General features: G+C 26.9%; 5 protein-coding genes across 5 annotated transcripts; 3 read left to right on the plus strand and 2 right to left on the minus strand.

The window, feature by feature from the left end:
* Positions 1–253: 253 nt before the first annotated feature.
* Positions 254–715, plus strand: OCT59_008678 (uncharacterized protein; the record flags this gene model as incomplete). Its single annotated transcript, XM_025311610.2, has 1 exon — positions 254–715. The coding sequence occupies one exon, from the start codon at positions 254–256 to the stop codon at positions 713–715; it is 462 nt and encodes a 153-aa protein (XP_025169955.2).
* A 1745-nt stretch (positions 716–2460) lies between these two features.
* Positions 2461–2940, plus strand: OCT59_008679 (uncharacterized protein; the record flags this gene model as incomplete). The annotated part of the gene is made up of 1 exon (XM_066142680.1): positions 2461–2940. The coding sequence occupies one exon, from the start codon at positions 2461–2463 to the stop codon at positions 2938–2940; it is 480 nt and encodes a 159-aa protein (XP_065999538.1).
* Positions 2941–6615: 3675 nt separating this feature from the next.
* OCT59_008680 (uncharacterized protein) lies at positions 6616–7548 on the minus strand. Its single transcript, XM_025321029.2, has one exon. The coding sequence runs from the start codon at positions 7459–7461 to the stop codon at positions 6832–6834; it is 630 nt and encodes a 209-aa protein (XP_025169954.1). The 5' UTR covers positions 7462–7548; the 3' UTR covers positions 6616–6831.
* Positions 7549–8238: 690 nt separating this feature from the next.
* Positions 8239–8862, minus strand: OCT59_008681 (uncharacterized protein; the record flags this gene model as incomplete). Its single annotated transcript, XM_025321028.2, has 1 exon — positions 8239–8862. One exon carries the CDS (start codon positions 8860–8862, stop codon positions 8239–8241), a length of 624 nt encoding a protein of 207 aa, XP_025169953.2.
* Positions 8863–14789: 5927 nt separating this feature from the next.
* OCT59_008682 (uncharacterized protein) lies at positions 14790–15050 on the plus strand (the record flags this gene model as incomplete). The annotated part of the gene is made up of 1 exon (XM_066142681.1): positions 14790–15050. The coding sequence occupies one exon, from the start codon at positions 14790–14792 to the stop codon at positions 15048–15050; it is 261 nt and encodes an 86-aa protein (XP_065999539.1).
* Positions 15051–18095: the final 3045 nt, after the last annotated feature.

Below are 18095 nucleotides of genomic sequence, written 5' to 3' on the forward strand. Positions count from 1 at the left end.
AAAAATTAAGGTTACCAAAATTGGGTGAATAATGAAATGAATCAAAGAGAGCTTTCTTTAAGTCATGTGTCAATAATATCATTAAGAAAATATTCAGGGATTATTTTGCTTTGAATTTTTCTTTTCTACTTTAATGAGATCAAAATAGATCAAAATAAAACAGTACAATTAATATAACACCAAATATTATAAAAAGGCATTGACCGCGTGAGAAGTTTTGCAGATTTTCTATCGAAAGATCCTCTCGTATACAATGGATTCCACCAAGTACGAAACGCTTCATCATCCTAATGGCGCGGGCCAATATTCGATTTCGATTCCCCATTACGGATTCTTTAATATAGAAATACAGTCCGCTAGTTCCTATAAGTTCAAAAAATATAAGAAAATAAATGGTTTCGTTTTATTCAGATCTTTAATTCAAAAAATTTTCTTTAAAAATGTCGAACACGGTTCTCGTAAGGCGAGCAAATTCTGGAAAGTTGCGGACCCAGAATTTAAGGATATATTCGCCAATATTGCTCGAGAAATCACTCTCCAAATGGACAATGAAATCGAATTTAAACATTTCCGGGCAAATTATGAATCGAAGCCTACTAAGTCCAATAGGTTTAGGTTCAATAATAAATTTGCGAAACCAATGAAGCAGGAGGTACGAATCGGGAACCATTACCAGGATGATGTTAATTTATTTTCGTATGCATCAAATCCTTAAGTTCTTATCGATGGAATTCTCAATCGCTCGATTTTCATTTTTTTTATTTATTCGTGTATTTCGTTTTTTTTAAAAGATATGTCACATTTATTTCGTTGTTTTTTTTTTCATTTCGTCGTTAAAATTTGTGGGGTTTTTTTTTTTAGTTTTCGGAATTTGGTACCAAATAAATCGATAATTCGTACGCATTTTTGTTGTTATTATAAATATAGAATTTTTTTTTAAAGCTGGCAAAAAATAAAAAAAACCGATGAGCCTATTATTACATGATAGGATACAATTTTAATCATGTGATCATCTTTTTTAGTGATCTTCGTAATTGTTATACTGTCCATTATTATTTTTTAAATTTATATTGACATAAAAAAAGATTAAATCGATGATTCTTGGAGTTGTTCGATCTAGTCCTTTTATGTCAAGAGTAAATATTTATAAATACATAAAACATGATATTTATTAAAATTAAAATTTTGCAGTCTTTTTACTATAAATTATGAACAAAATAAAATATTTGTTCCTAAAAGATTAGTAAGATTAGTTCAACAAGCACATACATGATTATAACATCCGATTAGCTAACTTTTGCTACCGTATGTACATATTATGTTATACCGTTAATCAATGGATTCAATGGTCCTGACTCAAACCGATGATGATACCGTTTCACGAAAATTTTTTCATTTCAATAATCAAAATTTGATATTCTTAAATTCTTATACAAAGAGATGTCGATCATCCGAACCCACCAGGTTGAAAAATGTGAAATTAGTAAAGATCTACTTCTTTTCTGTTTGATTTTGGGACCATTTGACCATCTTTAGAATGAATGTCCTTTAACGAATAATAACGACAAATTTCGAAAAATCAAATCTGGGATTTAATATTTTGATGTCTTTTTTTTTTAATATAAATATTGAATAGAGAAATTTTAAATCAAAAAAATTGACCGCGTGATTTAAAAATTTAACTCCCTTCAAACAGTGTTCCAAATTAGGGAAACTAAGTTCGGAGTTTTCGGTAAATCATTTATTCTTTGGATTATTCTTTGGAATTTTCGGAAAAATACCCTATATTCCTATTCATCCATCTAATATTAGTAACATTATAAAAATTAATATCTCTTAATAAAAATAGGAAAGTGAACGGACTAATTCAAATCTGGGAGTTACACTACAATAATCCCGCTTTTTTATTTGTCTTTATAAAAAGAAATAATGTTTAACCGATGTTGCACGTATTTCAATCATATCGTGAAAATAATTACCAATTAGCTTAGTTAATTGGTTTTAATGAAAAGATAAAATAATATATAAATGCTTCGTTTTTATATTCATTAACTTTCAAAAAAAAAAAATCAAAAAAATCAAAAAAATATCAACTTAAAATCTAAGTTATCAACCATCTTCTGATTTTGTAATATTAACAATATGAACTACAATGAGTTATACCAACAAAGTATGATCTTGAATCAACCTAATCAATATTATCAGCAGCCTAGGACCCCGAAATATATATGTAGAGGTCAGGTCCAGAAGTGGTCCAAAATACGCATTCTTTCAGGGCCGGAATTACGATAATTTCAGCTATTATCTAAATTAGGAAATATTATATTGGCTGGGATTATCCATAAAAGGAATGATCTACATGATTTTTTTGACTCATTATACGCAAACTCTGACCTGACCCTTTTATGTATATTTCGGGGTCCTAGCAGCCTCAATTACCTCAAGAAAGTTAATTCATATATGAGCGAATACAGATTTTTTTATGAACCAATCAATGATAATCAAATTTATGAAATTATTTGTAAAGAAATTTCAGTCGAACAATTACTAAATGACTTTAATGATTCAATTTATAATTATAATCAACCAAATAATTGTTTCCAAAATCCAATTGATAAGAAAATTTATCAAGTGACTTGTGAAATGATTTCACATTCAGTTATTGTTCAGTTATTAAATAAGACTCTTTATAATATTGAATTAAATTTAAATGAACACCAACAACAGCAACAAGAGTTTTCTAAAGAACATAAAAAAAATCTTGAATTTCACTTGAAAAATTTTCTAACCAATTATACGGTTCCAAAACAGCAAATTTACGAACAAAATCATAATTCGAATTTGAATTATATGCAAAATAATTTCAATTCAAGTCAAAATTCTACTGTTATTAATAACTTTTCGAATAATGATGATAACACGTCCTGTATACAGAATTAACATTAGTAAATTATACGGTATCTATCATTGATTATATGAAATAAGGTTTATAAGCATAATATTTTATACTCATTAAATAATTTAATAACAAAAAGATTATATGCAATATGAAACAATATATGAATGAATGAACAGAAAATTAATATAATTAATGTAATTAATAGATTAGATATTAACCAATATAAATTAGAAAGAATATCCGTTGTATGATAACTATATTCAACTACTTTCTTTCTAAAGTAAGTGATACTACTAGATATTATATAACTTAATTGGTTTACTCCAAATGTTGTATTGTAAAATTTGTACTAATGATTTGAATCAATAAAAAGTTACATTTTTACAGATCGTCAATTTAACTTGTTTTAGTTAATTAGATTATCGATTTTGGAAAATTATAAAGGGCGGCATTTGTTTACATATATGTATGTATTTAAGGGGGAGCAAGTATTTGAATCTTGACCCGTCACGTACGTGAAACTTGACCCACCCGCATGCACATTGTCGATCCTATTCATGGTGTATTGTAAAATATATGTGATCGACAACGTGCATGAAGTGGTCAAATGTGACGCCTGTGGCGGGTCAAGATTCATATTTTTGCATTTAAGGAGGTCAAGATGCATGTCACAATGTGCCGTACCGTACACAGTCAATCTAAGAAAACTGAAAAATAAAGAATCTATTTTATGCAGAACCCATAGTTCCAACGTTTTTATAAAAAAATATGCCAGAAGCAATAGTTCCGGCATTTTTATATAAAAAAACCAGAACTATTAGCTCTGGTGTTTTTTGTATGTAAAAAAAAATGCCGAAACTGACAGTTATGGGCAGCCTAATTGTTTTTACTATTACAAAGCGGTAATTCTCTTTATTGTATAATCAATCTAATAAATAACATATAAAAAATGAATTTTACAAAAATACATATTAACTTGAACCCATCCCAACTTAATATAACAATATAACACTATGGAAAGACTCATAATAAAATATTGACATCATCAAAAGTTTAGGAGTTGTTAAAGAGTACGTATTAGAACAACATAAATATCAAACTGTTAGAGCGGAGACGAACACGTTGAATTCTTGATCCAGAAATGGATACGATCAATGGTATTCGATGATTTCCAGGAGAAATCAAATTAGAAGGAATCAAAAAGAGATGTAAATGGGAGACGTATAAGAGATTCTAGGAAAGGAATATCAAAAGTATATATAGTCGACTGGTGAGTAAAGGTTACAAAATTAATTAAATTCGGTAAAAAATTAAATTTCAGGAGCCAGATTGTTTACCTTGCGAATTTTGAAACCGAAAAAAAGTTATTAGAAGGATTCACTCAAGTTCTAAAAAAAGTAGCTAATAGTGGACGTAAACGCATGGACGATTCATCGCGTTTCGAGACAGAAAGTAAGAACTAACGAAGAAACAAAAGAAGAGCAGGACAAAAATATCGAGGTGCCGGAAGATGTAATGGTAGACACGGTTAACAGATCTAGAAAAGCCGTACCTGAGTCATCAACATATAAAATCTCTGATTATGCAACGCCAGATGAAGTTACAGAGGTTGTAAGAAATTTTATCCGTTATTTCTGTAAAAAATTCACAGAAAATGTAAATAATTCGATAAATTCCGTGATTAATTCCGGAAATATGAGCCTTTTGTGGAAAACAGATGGAATATAAAAACGGATCGACTTTTTTTACAGGGAGAACGTGGTACCAACAGAATCAGCTGATAAAGCAAACGAATTGACTTTAGCGAAAAGTTTCAGAAATTAAAGGAAAATTCAAAGAATTAAAGATCAACGGAAAATAAAAGTAAATTTTTTCTTTGTAGCCACGAATTTAACAGTAGCTGCGGGGCTCATTCATCCTACGACTCATATCAATGAAAATAGTTTCGTACCTGAAGGTCATGCAAAAAAAGCTGAGGAAATCAAGGAATTTGACGAGAATAACGTGAATTTTCGGTTAGACTTCAGAAGTGCGTGTTACTAATAAAAAAAAAAAAGGATTCATAATAAAATATACAGCAAAAGAAAAATAAGAATAAAAATTATTATTTAAACAATCGGTCGTTAACCTTGATATAAATATGTATATATATTAAAATTACCTTGATTTGACTCAATCGTTATCCTTAGATTTTTACGCTCATCTTTAAAATAATCCACTCATCATCATCAGTGTATAAATATTTAATACTCTGAAAATTCGACCGTGTGTAAACTAAGCAGCATTTCTACTTCAACGTTCTTAATAATAGTGACGTGTACGATCCCATGTATCAGAAGTCCAACTAATCTCTTGTGAAAATATTATCCTGAAATCTGTGAAAATTGTTGGGAAATAATGAAAGTTCTTTGAATCTGAATATGAACAAATTGATTATATTAATTTCATATTTTAAAATAGGAAAAATTCCAAATACCTACGGAAGTGATTAAAAAGTACAGTTCCTCCTCACTATAGTGAATCCTATAAGCTGAAGATTAAAATTCGTTATAGTGAGAAATTCGCTATACTGAGGGTCATTTTATTATATATATAAAAAAAATCTGTACCTGAACTTTTCTTCATAAAAATCCACTATAGAGAGGGTGAACTGTAGAAAAGAAGGATTTTACTTAGGAAAGATTCTTTGATTTGAATCCGTGAAAGAACTTCGTCGATGATGGTCCTTTGTATCTCCATCATATTCGTTACCTTCTTCAGGAATTCTGGATAAGTATTCAAAAAGTATAAATAATTATTAGCTTTGACTCGGTTTTTGAAATAAGTCAACTAAAATTCAGAGGGTCACGTTAACCTCCATCTCCAAAGCATATATTTTTGTTCTTTAGGTCACTCAAAGTCTATTCTCACTTATAAATTTACATGAAAATTGTTTGAACAACATATTTCAAATTTCTCATTTTTTATATGAACTTTTTTAAGGGTCACTTTCGTTCTATAGTATCTCGTTCTGAAACTTAAAATTTCAAGAATATTTTCATTCGCATTCTTGTATAATGAATTTGTTCGAAAAATGAATGTTTTTTAATCTGTTAATTTTTCCGTTTAATAGAAAATATGAAAATATGAATTCGATAATGATATAAAAAAAAATATTTTTCTTAAATTCGGTTGTTTCGTTTATGAGAACATTTTGAGCGCATTTTCCCATGTATTTCTTTGTCATCTTTCCGATTATACTATTGCTTATATAATATAAGAACAATCAAACTAATATTATATAATAAATTTAAGTATTTAATATAAATACTCATGAAAGGTGCCCTGTGCCCCTAGAAACAATAACACGATATTCTGGTTATCTGGTAACACTATGGACCATACATTGACAAATTAGTAATATATAACGGTTAATGGTTTTAAAGTTCCCAGAAGTAAAATGTTTAAAATCAGCAGGTGGATGTGACGTTGTGACACCATGTGATAATTTTCCTGACCCGGTTCCCGTATTTTTTTGCAGAATTCATATGAACTTATGAACTTTTTTAATTTACAGTTTAACAAGTATCTTGTCATACATGAATAAAGTTTCGTCCAACTAAAAAAATGCCAAACAATACTGCGTAAAAACGGTAAAACCGGGAAAATCAAAATAAATTAAAAATTAAAAATTTGTATTAATCAATGATACTCGTGATTAATAACTCGGATAATATTTTTGAGTAAAGGTTTTATATCATATAAGTAAGTATCTTTTAATTGACTTCTTTATTTTGATAATAAAATTTAAAATTTAATATTAAACAAATAAAAAAATTTTACAAAAATACAAAGATTTTTATAAAATACAACTTATTTAAATTTGTCAATATTTCCTCATACACCTCACATATGAGAGCAACTAACATAAAAAATATATTTCTTACATATATTTAATCGACCGTTTTGTCATCACGAGGAATTCGAGGAACCTTCCTAATCACCTTTTTAATCGCTACTTGATAATGCTTATAAATGATCTCTATTTGACTTTGATAACTTTCTAAGAATGAATCAATTGCAACTCGCGGATTATTATATTTTTCTTCGAAATAATCCCACTCGTAATCATCAAGAATCATAATTCCTCCTTCTTTTAATAGATTCCAAGATAAAACCGCGTTAGCCAATACATAACTAGCACTATGAGAACCATCGACATGAATGAAATCGAATTTATCCCTATTTTCATAATTCAACTTGTTAAGAGCATCAAAATAACTAATGTCTCCGATGGTTACAATTTGATTTTCTTTCGCTGACTCTTTGATATTTTTATAATAGGTTTCCTTGTTATCTTTGGTTGAGAATATACCTTCAAAAGTATTTTCAAAGGGGTCAATTGCTGTTACCCGTGAAGCTGGATTTTGAAGTAATTCTTCTAAAATCCATATAGTTGTTTTTCCTTCAAAAACTCCGATATCTAAAACGTTAATTTTTTTATTCTTTAAACTGCCTAAAGTTTTTTCCCAATCGGGAATATGTTTATCAAACCAGTTTCTTGTGAATCTATAATTTCTCATCGATTCTGACGAACTTTCAATAATTTTTGTTTTACTTTTTCCAGTAACGACGAATTTTTTTTTTATTTTCGATCGTTTTTTTTTTTGTGATAGAAAAATGATGAATGAGTCATTATTTAAATAGTTATGGCATGCAAAATGACATAATAATAATGTAAGTCTTAATAAAATGTACTTGTTTATAAATTTGGAAGTTCGTTTAATAATGATTATTTTTTTTGTTTAAAAGATTGTTTAATTTTTTTCCCATCTAAGATATCTAACGCCTTATTGTGTACACTATTCAAATAATTTACTGCATATTTTCATTCGTAGAACCTTGGAATCCTAATAACTTTTTATTCGTCAATACTGTCACGTAATCATCATCCTAGAATAATCAATTATAAATACACTATTATTGTTATTGCATATCTGTCATACTTTTATACATGAATGATAACATGTCCAATATATTAGCATAGCCACATAAGTTAATTTTTAGGAAGTTGAAAACGAAAATCAAAAATCTGTGGAACGATTTAGTTGGGATTGATGAACTCCTAGAAAATTAATAATCTTTGATCTTGGAATAAATATCATAAATTGTGGGAAAATAATTTTTGTACATAATTTATTTACGTGATCTATAACAAAAGAACACAAAATATACAACTAATTTGGATACACACCCACATATACATATAATTCCTCCTTAATACCACTATATATCACGCTCGTATACTAATTCCTCCTTAATACCACTATATATCACGCTCGTATACTAGCTATTCATCTTTAATCAAGAGACTTATCATCCCTAGGGGTTCGAGGAACTTCTTTAACTACTTTTTTAACAGCTACTTGGAAACGCTTAAAGATCACCTCGATATGTTGTTGAAAATTTCTTAAGAAAGAATCAATCGCTAATCTTGGATTATTAAATTCTTCTTCAAAATAGTCCCACTCATAATTATCAAGGATCATAATCCCCCCTTCTTTCAACAAATTCCATGATATGATAATGTCATTTAATACATCACAGGAAATGAGTGAACAACCATCAACGTAAATGAAATCAAATTTTATACTCTTTTCGTATTTCAACTTTGTAAGAGCATCAGAAGGATTACTTTTGATGATATCAACTTGACTATCCTTTCCCGACTCCTTGATATTTTTACGAAAGGTTTCCTCGTAATCATAGTTCACGAATATATTTTTAAAAGTATCAATCGTTGTTAACCTTGACTCCATATTTTTAAATAATTCATCTAAAATCCAAACGGTTGCTCTTCCCTCGAAAACTCCAATCTGTAAAACATTGATTTTTTTATTATTATTCTTTAAGTCACTTAAAGTCTTTTCCCACATCGGTATATGTCGTTCAAACCACTTTTTTGTAAATTTATAATTTCTCATTATTTAAAGATTCTCTCGCTCTAATAATAAATTATTTTTTTTTTTTTGATTTTTTTTCTGCAGATGAAAAAATACAATTAATAAATATAGTTTGAAAATAATGACATAATATTCACGTAAAATTTTTTTTACTTTCCAAAAAAATAAATTTTTGTTCTTGTTTATATATTTGGAAATTCATTTCTTTCTCACGCAAAATCATTTTTCCATGGATAAGTACATATTATATAATCTAAAAAGTATGAAGATCGAATTTTTTATATAATGTGTAACAGACTACTGTATATTAATCACCAAAATCGGATCTATATAAATATATAAACTATACGTAATTTACAATAAAATTACAAAGAAACAAAATACAATCTGTAACGTTAGAAATAATGTTACAATAGGATGTAATCAATAATTGAGAAAATTCTTTTTTTAAAAAACGTAATTATTTTTTTTCTTTGTCAAATTTCGGTTTAATGTACAAACAATAATTTTAAGGAATGAACTTATTCAATAATTAACTTTTTGGTTAATAAAATACAGGCTTTTTTTTTAATTTCCAAAAAAAAAAAAAAACTAATTTCATTGTATGTAATTAACTAATAATCACTCCCCATGCGTGTTTTACGCCATTTTATTATTATTTAAGTATATATAATCAATTATAGATATAAAATACATATGATTTTTCAAACAATCAAGGGGAACATGCATTGTTATCTAAAACTCCTCGTTTTTTTGTTGTACAAAAAATTAGATAATGGTGATTCTAAAATAAAAATTTTTTCCGTATTAATCATATAAAAGAGTTATTCTGGCTTATGTTAGATTTTGCCATATTTAAACTTGCTAATTGAAGTAGGTAATAGTATGTCCAATGAAAAATCATTCTTTCAGCAATTTTCCACCTTTTTAATATATATATATATACACATATATATAGCATTTCGTGGGACATTTTAATATAATCTATTTCCCAATGATCATAGTAACATTTGGCCAGTTAATAACAGAAAATGAACTGATTAACAATTTTCTTGGTATATATATTTTATTGTTATGTAATTTTATTATCGGTTATTATATTAATTTTGTTTAAGTCAAAAAGAAAAATTCAAAAGCAATAATGGATGGTAAATATCATGTTATAACTAGTCATGACCGTCAATTGGTCAAAAACCTTTGACCAACCGTTTGATCGCCCGTTGACCACTGCTTGATCGACAACTTCGACCAATTATAATAATTTAAATCAAACATCATTTTAACAAATTATTTTACAAATAAAATAAATAGATTTTTAAAAATTTTATGTATACATATGCCAATTATGCCATGCAATATTTAAAATGAAAACATTTTTTTCAATTTACATTTTTAATTACGGTAAGTCAAATGGATGCCACTAAGAAAAATATTTTCAGATGTTATTTATTTAATCGATTTTAAATAGTTTATTATAGTAGAATATAATAAAAATATTTCGACATTAATTTTTTCATTTATTCATTTTATGAAATTTTGGTAATGGTTACACCGTTACAGTACAATTTACAGGGGTTTTACCACAAAATCCCGACAACCATAAAATCGACAGTCTACGATCTCGACACCAAGATCTCGACAAACCCAAATCCCGTTGAAATAAAATCCCGATAGTCACAATTTCTGTCAGATAAAAAATCCTGACAGTCAAAATACCAAAGTTTTTTTTTTTTAAAAAAAAAAAAATTATATAAATTTTCCAATTAAACATAATTTTAAAAATGCAGTGACGCAGTAACGGCCTAACGGATAATTTATTCAATATAATTAAAATATAATTTGTAAATTTTATTAATACCAATGTAAATTGTTCGCAAATTTTATTAATATTAATGCAAATTAACTAACGTTTCTATATTATTAATGAAAATTAAAAGAAAAATTTTTTAATCTTAGTTAAAAGGATTTTGTACAGTATATTAACTAGATTACTAAACTATTCCTTATCTTCTAAAATTAGAAATAATTACATTAACTAATTTCAAATTCATCTGATAGAATCTCAGTCAGGATTTTGGCTGTCAAGATTTTAGATCATCAGGATTCGATATTATGGCTGTCAATTTCACCGACATGAAATTAACCAACGTCATTTTGCTGACTTTCATTTTACCGACATGAAATTTACCTACTCTATTTTTTCGAAATGCCATTTACCGACATGTGAAATTACCCGACTTGCCACCGAAAATTTATTAACTGCGCCTCACTTCTTATTTGCGCCTTAATTTCAAGTGCCGAAATGTAAAAGTTCAACAAACTGAATTAATAATGAAAGATATATAGCACCAATATTAATTATTCCTTTGTAATCTTTTTTTTCGGATTCCTCATTTGAATTACTGAAAGGCAAATTTCAGCAGTTTTACGTATATAATGATAAGGAAAGTTGTACGACAGCACGTGGGCTTTTTTAAAATGATTATTTAAATAATAACAAAATAGGTTGTACTGTACTACTGTAATGTACATGTCATGTGATCTATATTCTCATTTTGTAATACTGGCCAAAATTTTGAAACCAGGAAAGTTGTCTTGTCGAAAATCAAAAAATTCAATATTATTGATATTATCAGGGAACGGAAAATAGTCGTACTGATTAAAATTATAAAATCTTATTTTCAATCACATTTGGTGTCGTTTATTTATTCATTTTATTTTTTTTTAAAAAATAATATTTAATATTTTACTTTGTATAAAAAAATAAGAAATATTTTCGTTATTTTCCTATTCTTGGGCTTCGACAACATTATTCAATTTTTTATTAAAAATTAAAATTGTTTTAAACCGGATTAAAATTATTACATATTAAATGAAAAAAATTAATTATTACAAAATATTACAAGAATATTACGTCTATAAAAAAAAAGTAATAATATAAAAATTAAAAAAAAATAATGTGTTGTATCGGTTGTCGGGGGATTATGATTTGCTAGTTTGTGAGCGTCGGGGTTATGGACCAAAAGGCGTAATAATTGTGTAAATTTACTATTTTACATAATCAGATTATTATAAAAATATAAATAAATAACAGAAAAAGGAAACTTTGTTACAAATTACATATTATAATGAATTAAATTTCCTTTCTTTTGCATACAAAGTAAAATAAAATATTTATATTTAATTTCGGTATCAATTTTAGTACTTCGGATCAAATGATCATTGGTACACAAATTATAAATAAATAATCGATCCTGCATCTTATAATGAAATTTATTACTCTTGAACTAGAATATGCGATTTGCCGGGGGACTTCGTCCCCCAAACATAACATTTATAATTAAAAAATTTTTTGATATAAATGAATTGAATTGTATGTAAAATATTACCAAATAATAAAATTTTATTATAATTAGACCCTATAAAAAATCATGTTTTTAATAAGGTTTTATACAATTTTTTCTTAAAAATAATGTTTCTAATCTATATAGGGATACGAAAAAATGTACAATTCCATATCACAAAAATGTATTATTTGCATGATTTGACCATAATTTATGCCGAATTTATATTGATTTGATCACAGAAATTACATAATTTAAGCATAGAATTTACACGATTTGGTTAATGAATTTACTGCTTAAATTACAATTATTAATATTAGTTGCATTTATATGAATTTGATTTTAATAATATTTTACTAAATTATTAAATCAAATATAAAAATAAAAAAAAAATCCTTAGTATCAATGTGATTATAATTAGCCAATAATATAAATTAATTCTTATTATTTAAAATAATGACGTAAGTTGTAATAAGTGTTTTAAAGTTAATACAGCTACAAAAAAATAAAATCTTATGAAAATTAATATTCAAGTGGTTTTAACCTGCCTATACAACTTTCAATTAATAAATGAAGTTGATTTCATTTGTCCAAAGTGGAGATATTACGCTCTAAATTAAAAAAATAGAAAAGAGAGTTAATATCATCAAGAAAAATGCAATTTTCTTTAAGTACTATATCTACATTCATGAAAATTAATATTCAAGTGGTTTCAACCTGCCTGAACAACTTTCAATTAATAAATGAAGTTGATTTCATTTGTCCAAAATGGAGATATTACGCTCTAAATTAAAAAAATAGAAAAGAGAGTTAATATCATCAAGAAAATGCAATCTTCTCTAAGCACTACACCTACATTCATGAAAATTAATATTCAAGTGGTTTTAACCTGCCTGAACAACTTTCAATTAATAAATAAAGTTGATTTCATTTGTCCAAAGTGGAGATATTACGCTCTAAATTAAAAAAATAGAAAAGAGAGTTAATATCATTAACAAAAATGCAATCTTCTCTAAGCACTACACCTACATTCATGAAAATTAATATTCAAGTGGTTTCAACCTGCCTGAACAACTTTCAATTAATAAATAAAGTTGATTTCATTTGTCCAAAGTGGAGATATTACGCTCTAAATTAAAAAAATAGAAAAGAGAGTTAATATCATCAAGAAAATGCAATCTTCTTTAAGTACTACACCTACATTCATGAAAATTAATATTCAAGTGGGTTTAACCTGCCTGAACAACTTTTAATTAATAAATAAAGTTAATTTCATTTGTCCAAAGTGAAGATTATAGTGTATTTGGAAAAAGAAGTTTAATTTAAAAAAATTTTATATAAAAAAAATGTAATATAAAAATTAAGAACTGAGTTGACAAAAATTTGAAATAACATGAATTTTAAATTAATTCTTTCATTAATTATAAATTCAAGTAGTTTAAAATAAAAATAGTAAGAAAAAATATTTTTTATGAAATATCACATTATGTTCTAAAAGAAATAGTCTTATAAATTTAATTTGTAATTATGTAAATATCCAAATATTTAATCTTACAAATAGAAAAAAATGTAAAAAAAATTTATGATGTTTTATTAAAAAAAAGAAAAAATTTTAAATTTTTTTTGAAAAAAAATTTCGTCTAACATTTTTTAATTGATTATCACAAGATCTGCATGACGTTTTAATTTTTTTAACGAAAAAAAGAAATATATTTGAATATTTATTTCTTTGAAAATCAATAACGATCAACAAAATTAAATACAAATATAAAACTTATTGCTTGATGCCGCAAGTTAATATGTAGTAAAAGTGGCACAAAATGAATATTTTGTAATTTTATTCTAATGATATCAAAGAAGCAATATTGCAATATTGCAATAACAACGTCTATAGCTATAGCTATAGCTATAGCAATAGCAATAGCAATAGCAAGCAATAGCAATAGCTATAGCTATAGCTATAGCTAATAGCTATATAGCTATAGTATAAGATTCAACTACGAAGTTCACATGGTGCATTCCTGAAGATCGGAGGACAAACTACAAATTAAGGTCATGCAGGATGATCACCACTTCAAAATCATACTATCGCAAAATAAGATCCGAAGGGGTTGTCAAATGGTATAAATAATATTAATTAAGATATTACTTTAATAACATTTTAAAGCGACAAGAAAATTTACAAAATTTATAATAATTCCTAAAATTATTTTCTTTTATGAAAAGATTTCAAAAAAATTTATCAAATGCGCATAATAAATTTGTATCCATTTTCGGTAAAGTACTATTCGGGGAAATGTCATTTCTATAAATTTCCTATCGGCAAAATTTCCTATCAGAGAAATGGTTAACAAATAATATGTAGATCGAATTTAGCGTTGAAATGATTTATAAATGATAATTAATTAAAAATGTGTTCCTTCAAAAAATATAAATAATTGCAAAATTTACTATTAAAAAAAAAAAACAAATACATAAATACATTATATATCTGAAAGTCGCTCATCTCACAATTCTTTATATTATTAAACTCGTGTTCTTTTTCTTCTTTCACTTTGAAATCTCACATTATAATATTATAAACTGGTTCATCATTCAGCAATCATGAAGTTAACATTGGTTTTATTGATTTTCTCGGCTTTTTTATCACTCGTCATTATTTCTCAAGCGGCTCCTACGAATTTTAACAAAAGAGAAATTTCATTTTTTTATCCAAGAGATAAAAACGCAGTAAACGGTGCTGATCCTTCCGATCCGAGAAATGGAGGGAAAGTAAAGGGCGCTGATCCTTCCGATCCGAGAAATGGAGGGAAAGTAAAGGGCGCTGACCCTTCGGATCCAAGGAATAAGATAAAGGGTGTCTGATCCTTCTGATAAAATTCAAATAAATGTCACAATATAATTTTGAATTTTTATCCATTCTACCGCTCAATTTTATTATTTTCATGTATTATTCTAAGAATAATTAATTTTTTCATAATTATAGTGAATTGTATTTATTAGATTTTATTATTATAAAATGTAAACCAATATTTGGTTCTTGATCATTTTTTGCTTAATAAAGAATTCATCTTCTCATATATTGTTGTGACTATAAAATCAAAAATATTTTATATGAATTGTATTTGTAAACAAGAAATGCGTTTAACACCAGGGACTTCATCATTGGATTAGGGATGGAGATGACTGTCAGTTTTAGTTCCAGAGTAAATTGGAGTGTGCTGAACTGATAGAATAATCAGTTTGGAATGAAGTTTAGGACTGAACTGGTTCTGATTAAATTATTATTTAGGATTGGATTGGTTCAGTCCCAATAGACTGGTTTTTGATGTTAATAATAATTTAATATGTAATTATTATCGGTATTCGGACTTTTCGCCGAAGTCCATTTCGCTGAAACCATTTCGCCAAAGCCATTTCTCCGAAGAGATATTTCACCGAAGGGTATTTCGCCGAAAGGACGTTTCGCCGAAATACCATTTCACCGAAACTCCATTTTACCGAATTCGCCGAAGCCATTTTATCAAATGGACATTTTGCCGAATGGACATTTCACCGAAAATTTTTTACTTTTATCGTTTTATACTAGATACATAAAGAAATCTTTTCTATAAAAAAATTTTGAATTAGCTGATTTTTATTAAGTTTGTCTCGTTGTTTATAATACATTAACCTTTTTTTTTACTTACTTCTTCGCGAATAAATGTTTTCAAAAAAATAAAGTTATTTATTTATTGCTTAACAATTAATATCAATTACTTGAATGAAAGTGATAATATGCTGGAAAGAAAAAATCCCTAAAAATAATTTAAATTTTATTTCATTGCGTGCGTGATGAATATTTTTTAATCGCTACCATTTTCAGTGAAACGTCTATTAAATTCGGCGAAATGGACGATTCGGTGAAATGGATTCGATAAAATGCACTTTCGGTGAAACGTCCTTTCGGCGAAACGTCCCTTCGGTGAAACTTTTCTTCAGCGAAATTGCTTCGGCAAAATGTACCGTAACCATTATTATTTATACAGAATAATAATCAAAATATAATAATAAAAACAATAATAATAAAAATGAAAAAAAAAGTAACATGAAAAATAAAAAATGAAAAAAAAGCCTAAGAAAAGATCTGGAACTCAAAAAAAATTAATAGGTTTTGTATATCATTTTGCACAATTTAATATAAGCAAAATTAGCTAATAAATTTTCAAATGAAAAAAATTTGTACATTTTCTCATTATTAATAGTCATTGTATGTAATAGTAATAAAAAAAAAATAAAAAGTACGCTCGTTACAATACTACAATATGAATTTTGCTAACTTGCCCTCTGGGTTACTAAATAACCTGGGTTAAATCACCCTCCTAAAATTTATATTTTTATACTTTACATAATTTTTTGCCTTTAAAAAAATTTTAAAAAATTATTTGTTTATTATTCATTTCACTTTATATAGATTTTATTTATTTGTACATTTTTTGACAATGTCTCTTACGTTTAAATTTGGACAAAATTATATAATTATATAAAATTTATTAGTAGGTTAAATCGCCCAGGTTGAATCACTCGGGTTAAAATTAGTCTTATACTAAAAGTATTAAATATTAACAAATTTTTATTGAAAATTTATATATTTTTCTATAATAAATATTCAATTATTTTAAAATTATAAAAAATCTTTTTTTTTTAATAAGGTTAAAATTTTTTTTCACGATAAAATTAATTTGCCGCAACTGAAATTTTTTTGATTGGTTAATTTAACGCCACACAAATTCAATTTTTCGGTTCACGTAACATTGAAATTTAAAATTGACCCGAGGACCCGGGGTTTATTGTTTATTAATAAAAAAAGTTGATATATAAAATCGGGACATCTGATTGGTTGACTTTTAAAGAAGAGGGTAAAGAATTTATTGAAGTTCTCAGCCACGTGATAAACTTACCCGCCAATAAAATTACGTATTTATCACGTGATAAACATCTTTTTTTATTGAAATTTGAAAAAGTGACCCGGCCGGGTGAAGTGAACCGAAAAATCGAATTTGTGTGGCCTAAAATAACTATCATTCTATGTTAATATTTAATTTAAAAAACAATCTGGCTATTGTATAAAAAAAGTAAATTAATTTTTTTAAAAAAAATAAATGAATGAATGAATTTCTCATAAAAATCTTAATTTTGTGCGAAACTTCACCAATATTTAATCATTATTGTATTAAATCATCATTGTATAAAAAATAATTATTTACTAAAAAAATAAAGATTGAAAAAACTTCTTTTTTAAAAACATCAACAAATCAAAGTGGCATATTTTTTTTAAAAAAAAATATATTTCTCATGCAAATCATCAAAAATTCAATTTGCCGTAGGATTCCTATTTTTTGATGGCTCAACTAAACATGCAGCAAAAGTGGCACAGGAAGTTCTAGCTCACAATTTTATTCTTTCTTGTACCCGTGATCTTTTTTTCATATGTCGAGCATTTCCTAAATCAGCGGAGCCTTTCCAAATTGATCAAAAAAACATAATCATGTATCGCCAAAATAATTTTTGTCAAATTTCAAGTTGCATTTTAGGCCGAATCGTTATGTTCATGGTGAAGTAAATAATCCTTTGGACCAATCTCCATCCCTTGGCATTGATTAGTTGATTATATAAAAATTTGATTAAATTCTCAGCGCCATTGGGTACTTATCTTATCTGTTATATGTAAAATTATCGAGAAATCACTAATTTTTAATTTTGGAAATGATCTTCGACTTTCCCAGCGTAACCTGAAAAAAATGTCACGAAAAATCACGTGACATTTTTTGTCACAACCGTCACACCCCACTGCGTTTCCATTTTCTATAGTATCTGAGGGACTTAGTTTTTTTCGAGTAGGTAAAAACTTATTCGTCACACCTTATTCGT

This window comes from Rhizophagus irregularis, chromosome 16, assembly GCF_026210795.1.
Source record: "Rhizophagus irregularis chromosome 16, complete sequence".
NCBI classification, from domain to species: domain Eukaryota; kingdom Fungi; phylum Glomeromycota; class Glomeromycetes; order Glomerales; family Glomeraceae; genus Rhizophagus; species Rhizophagus irregularis.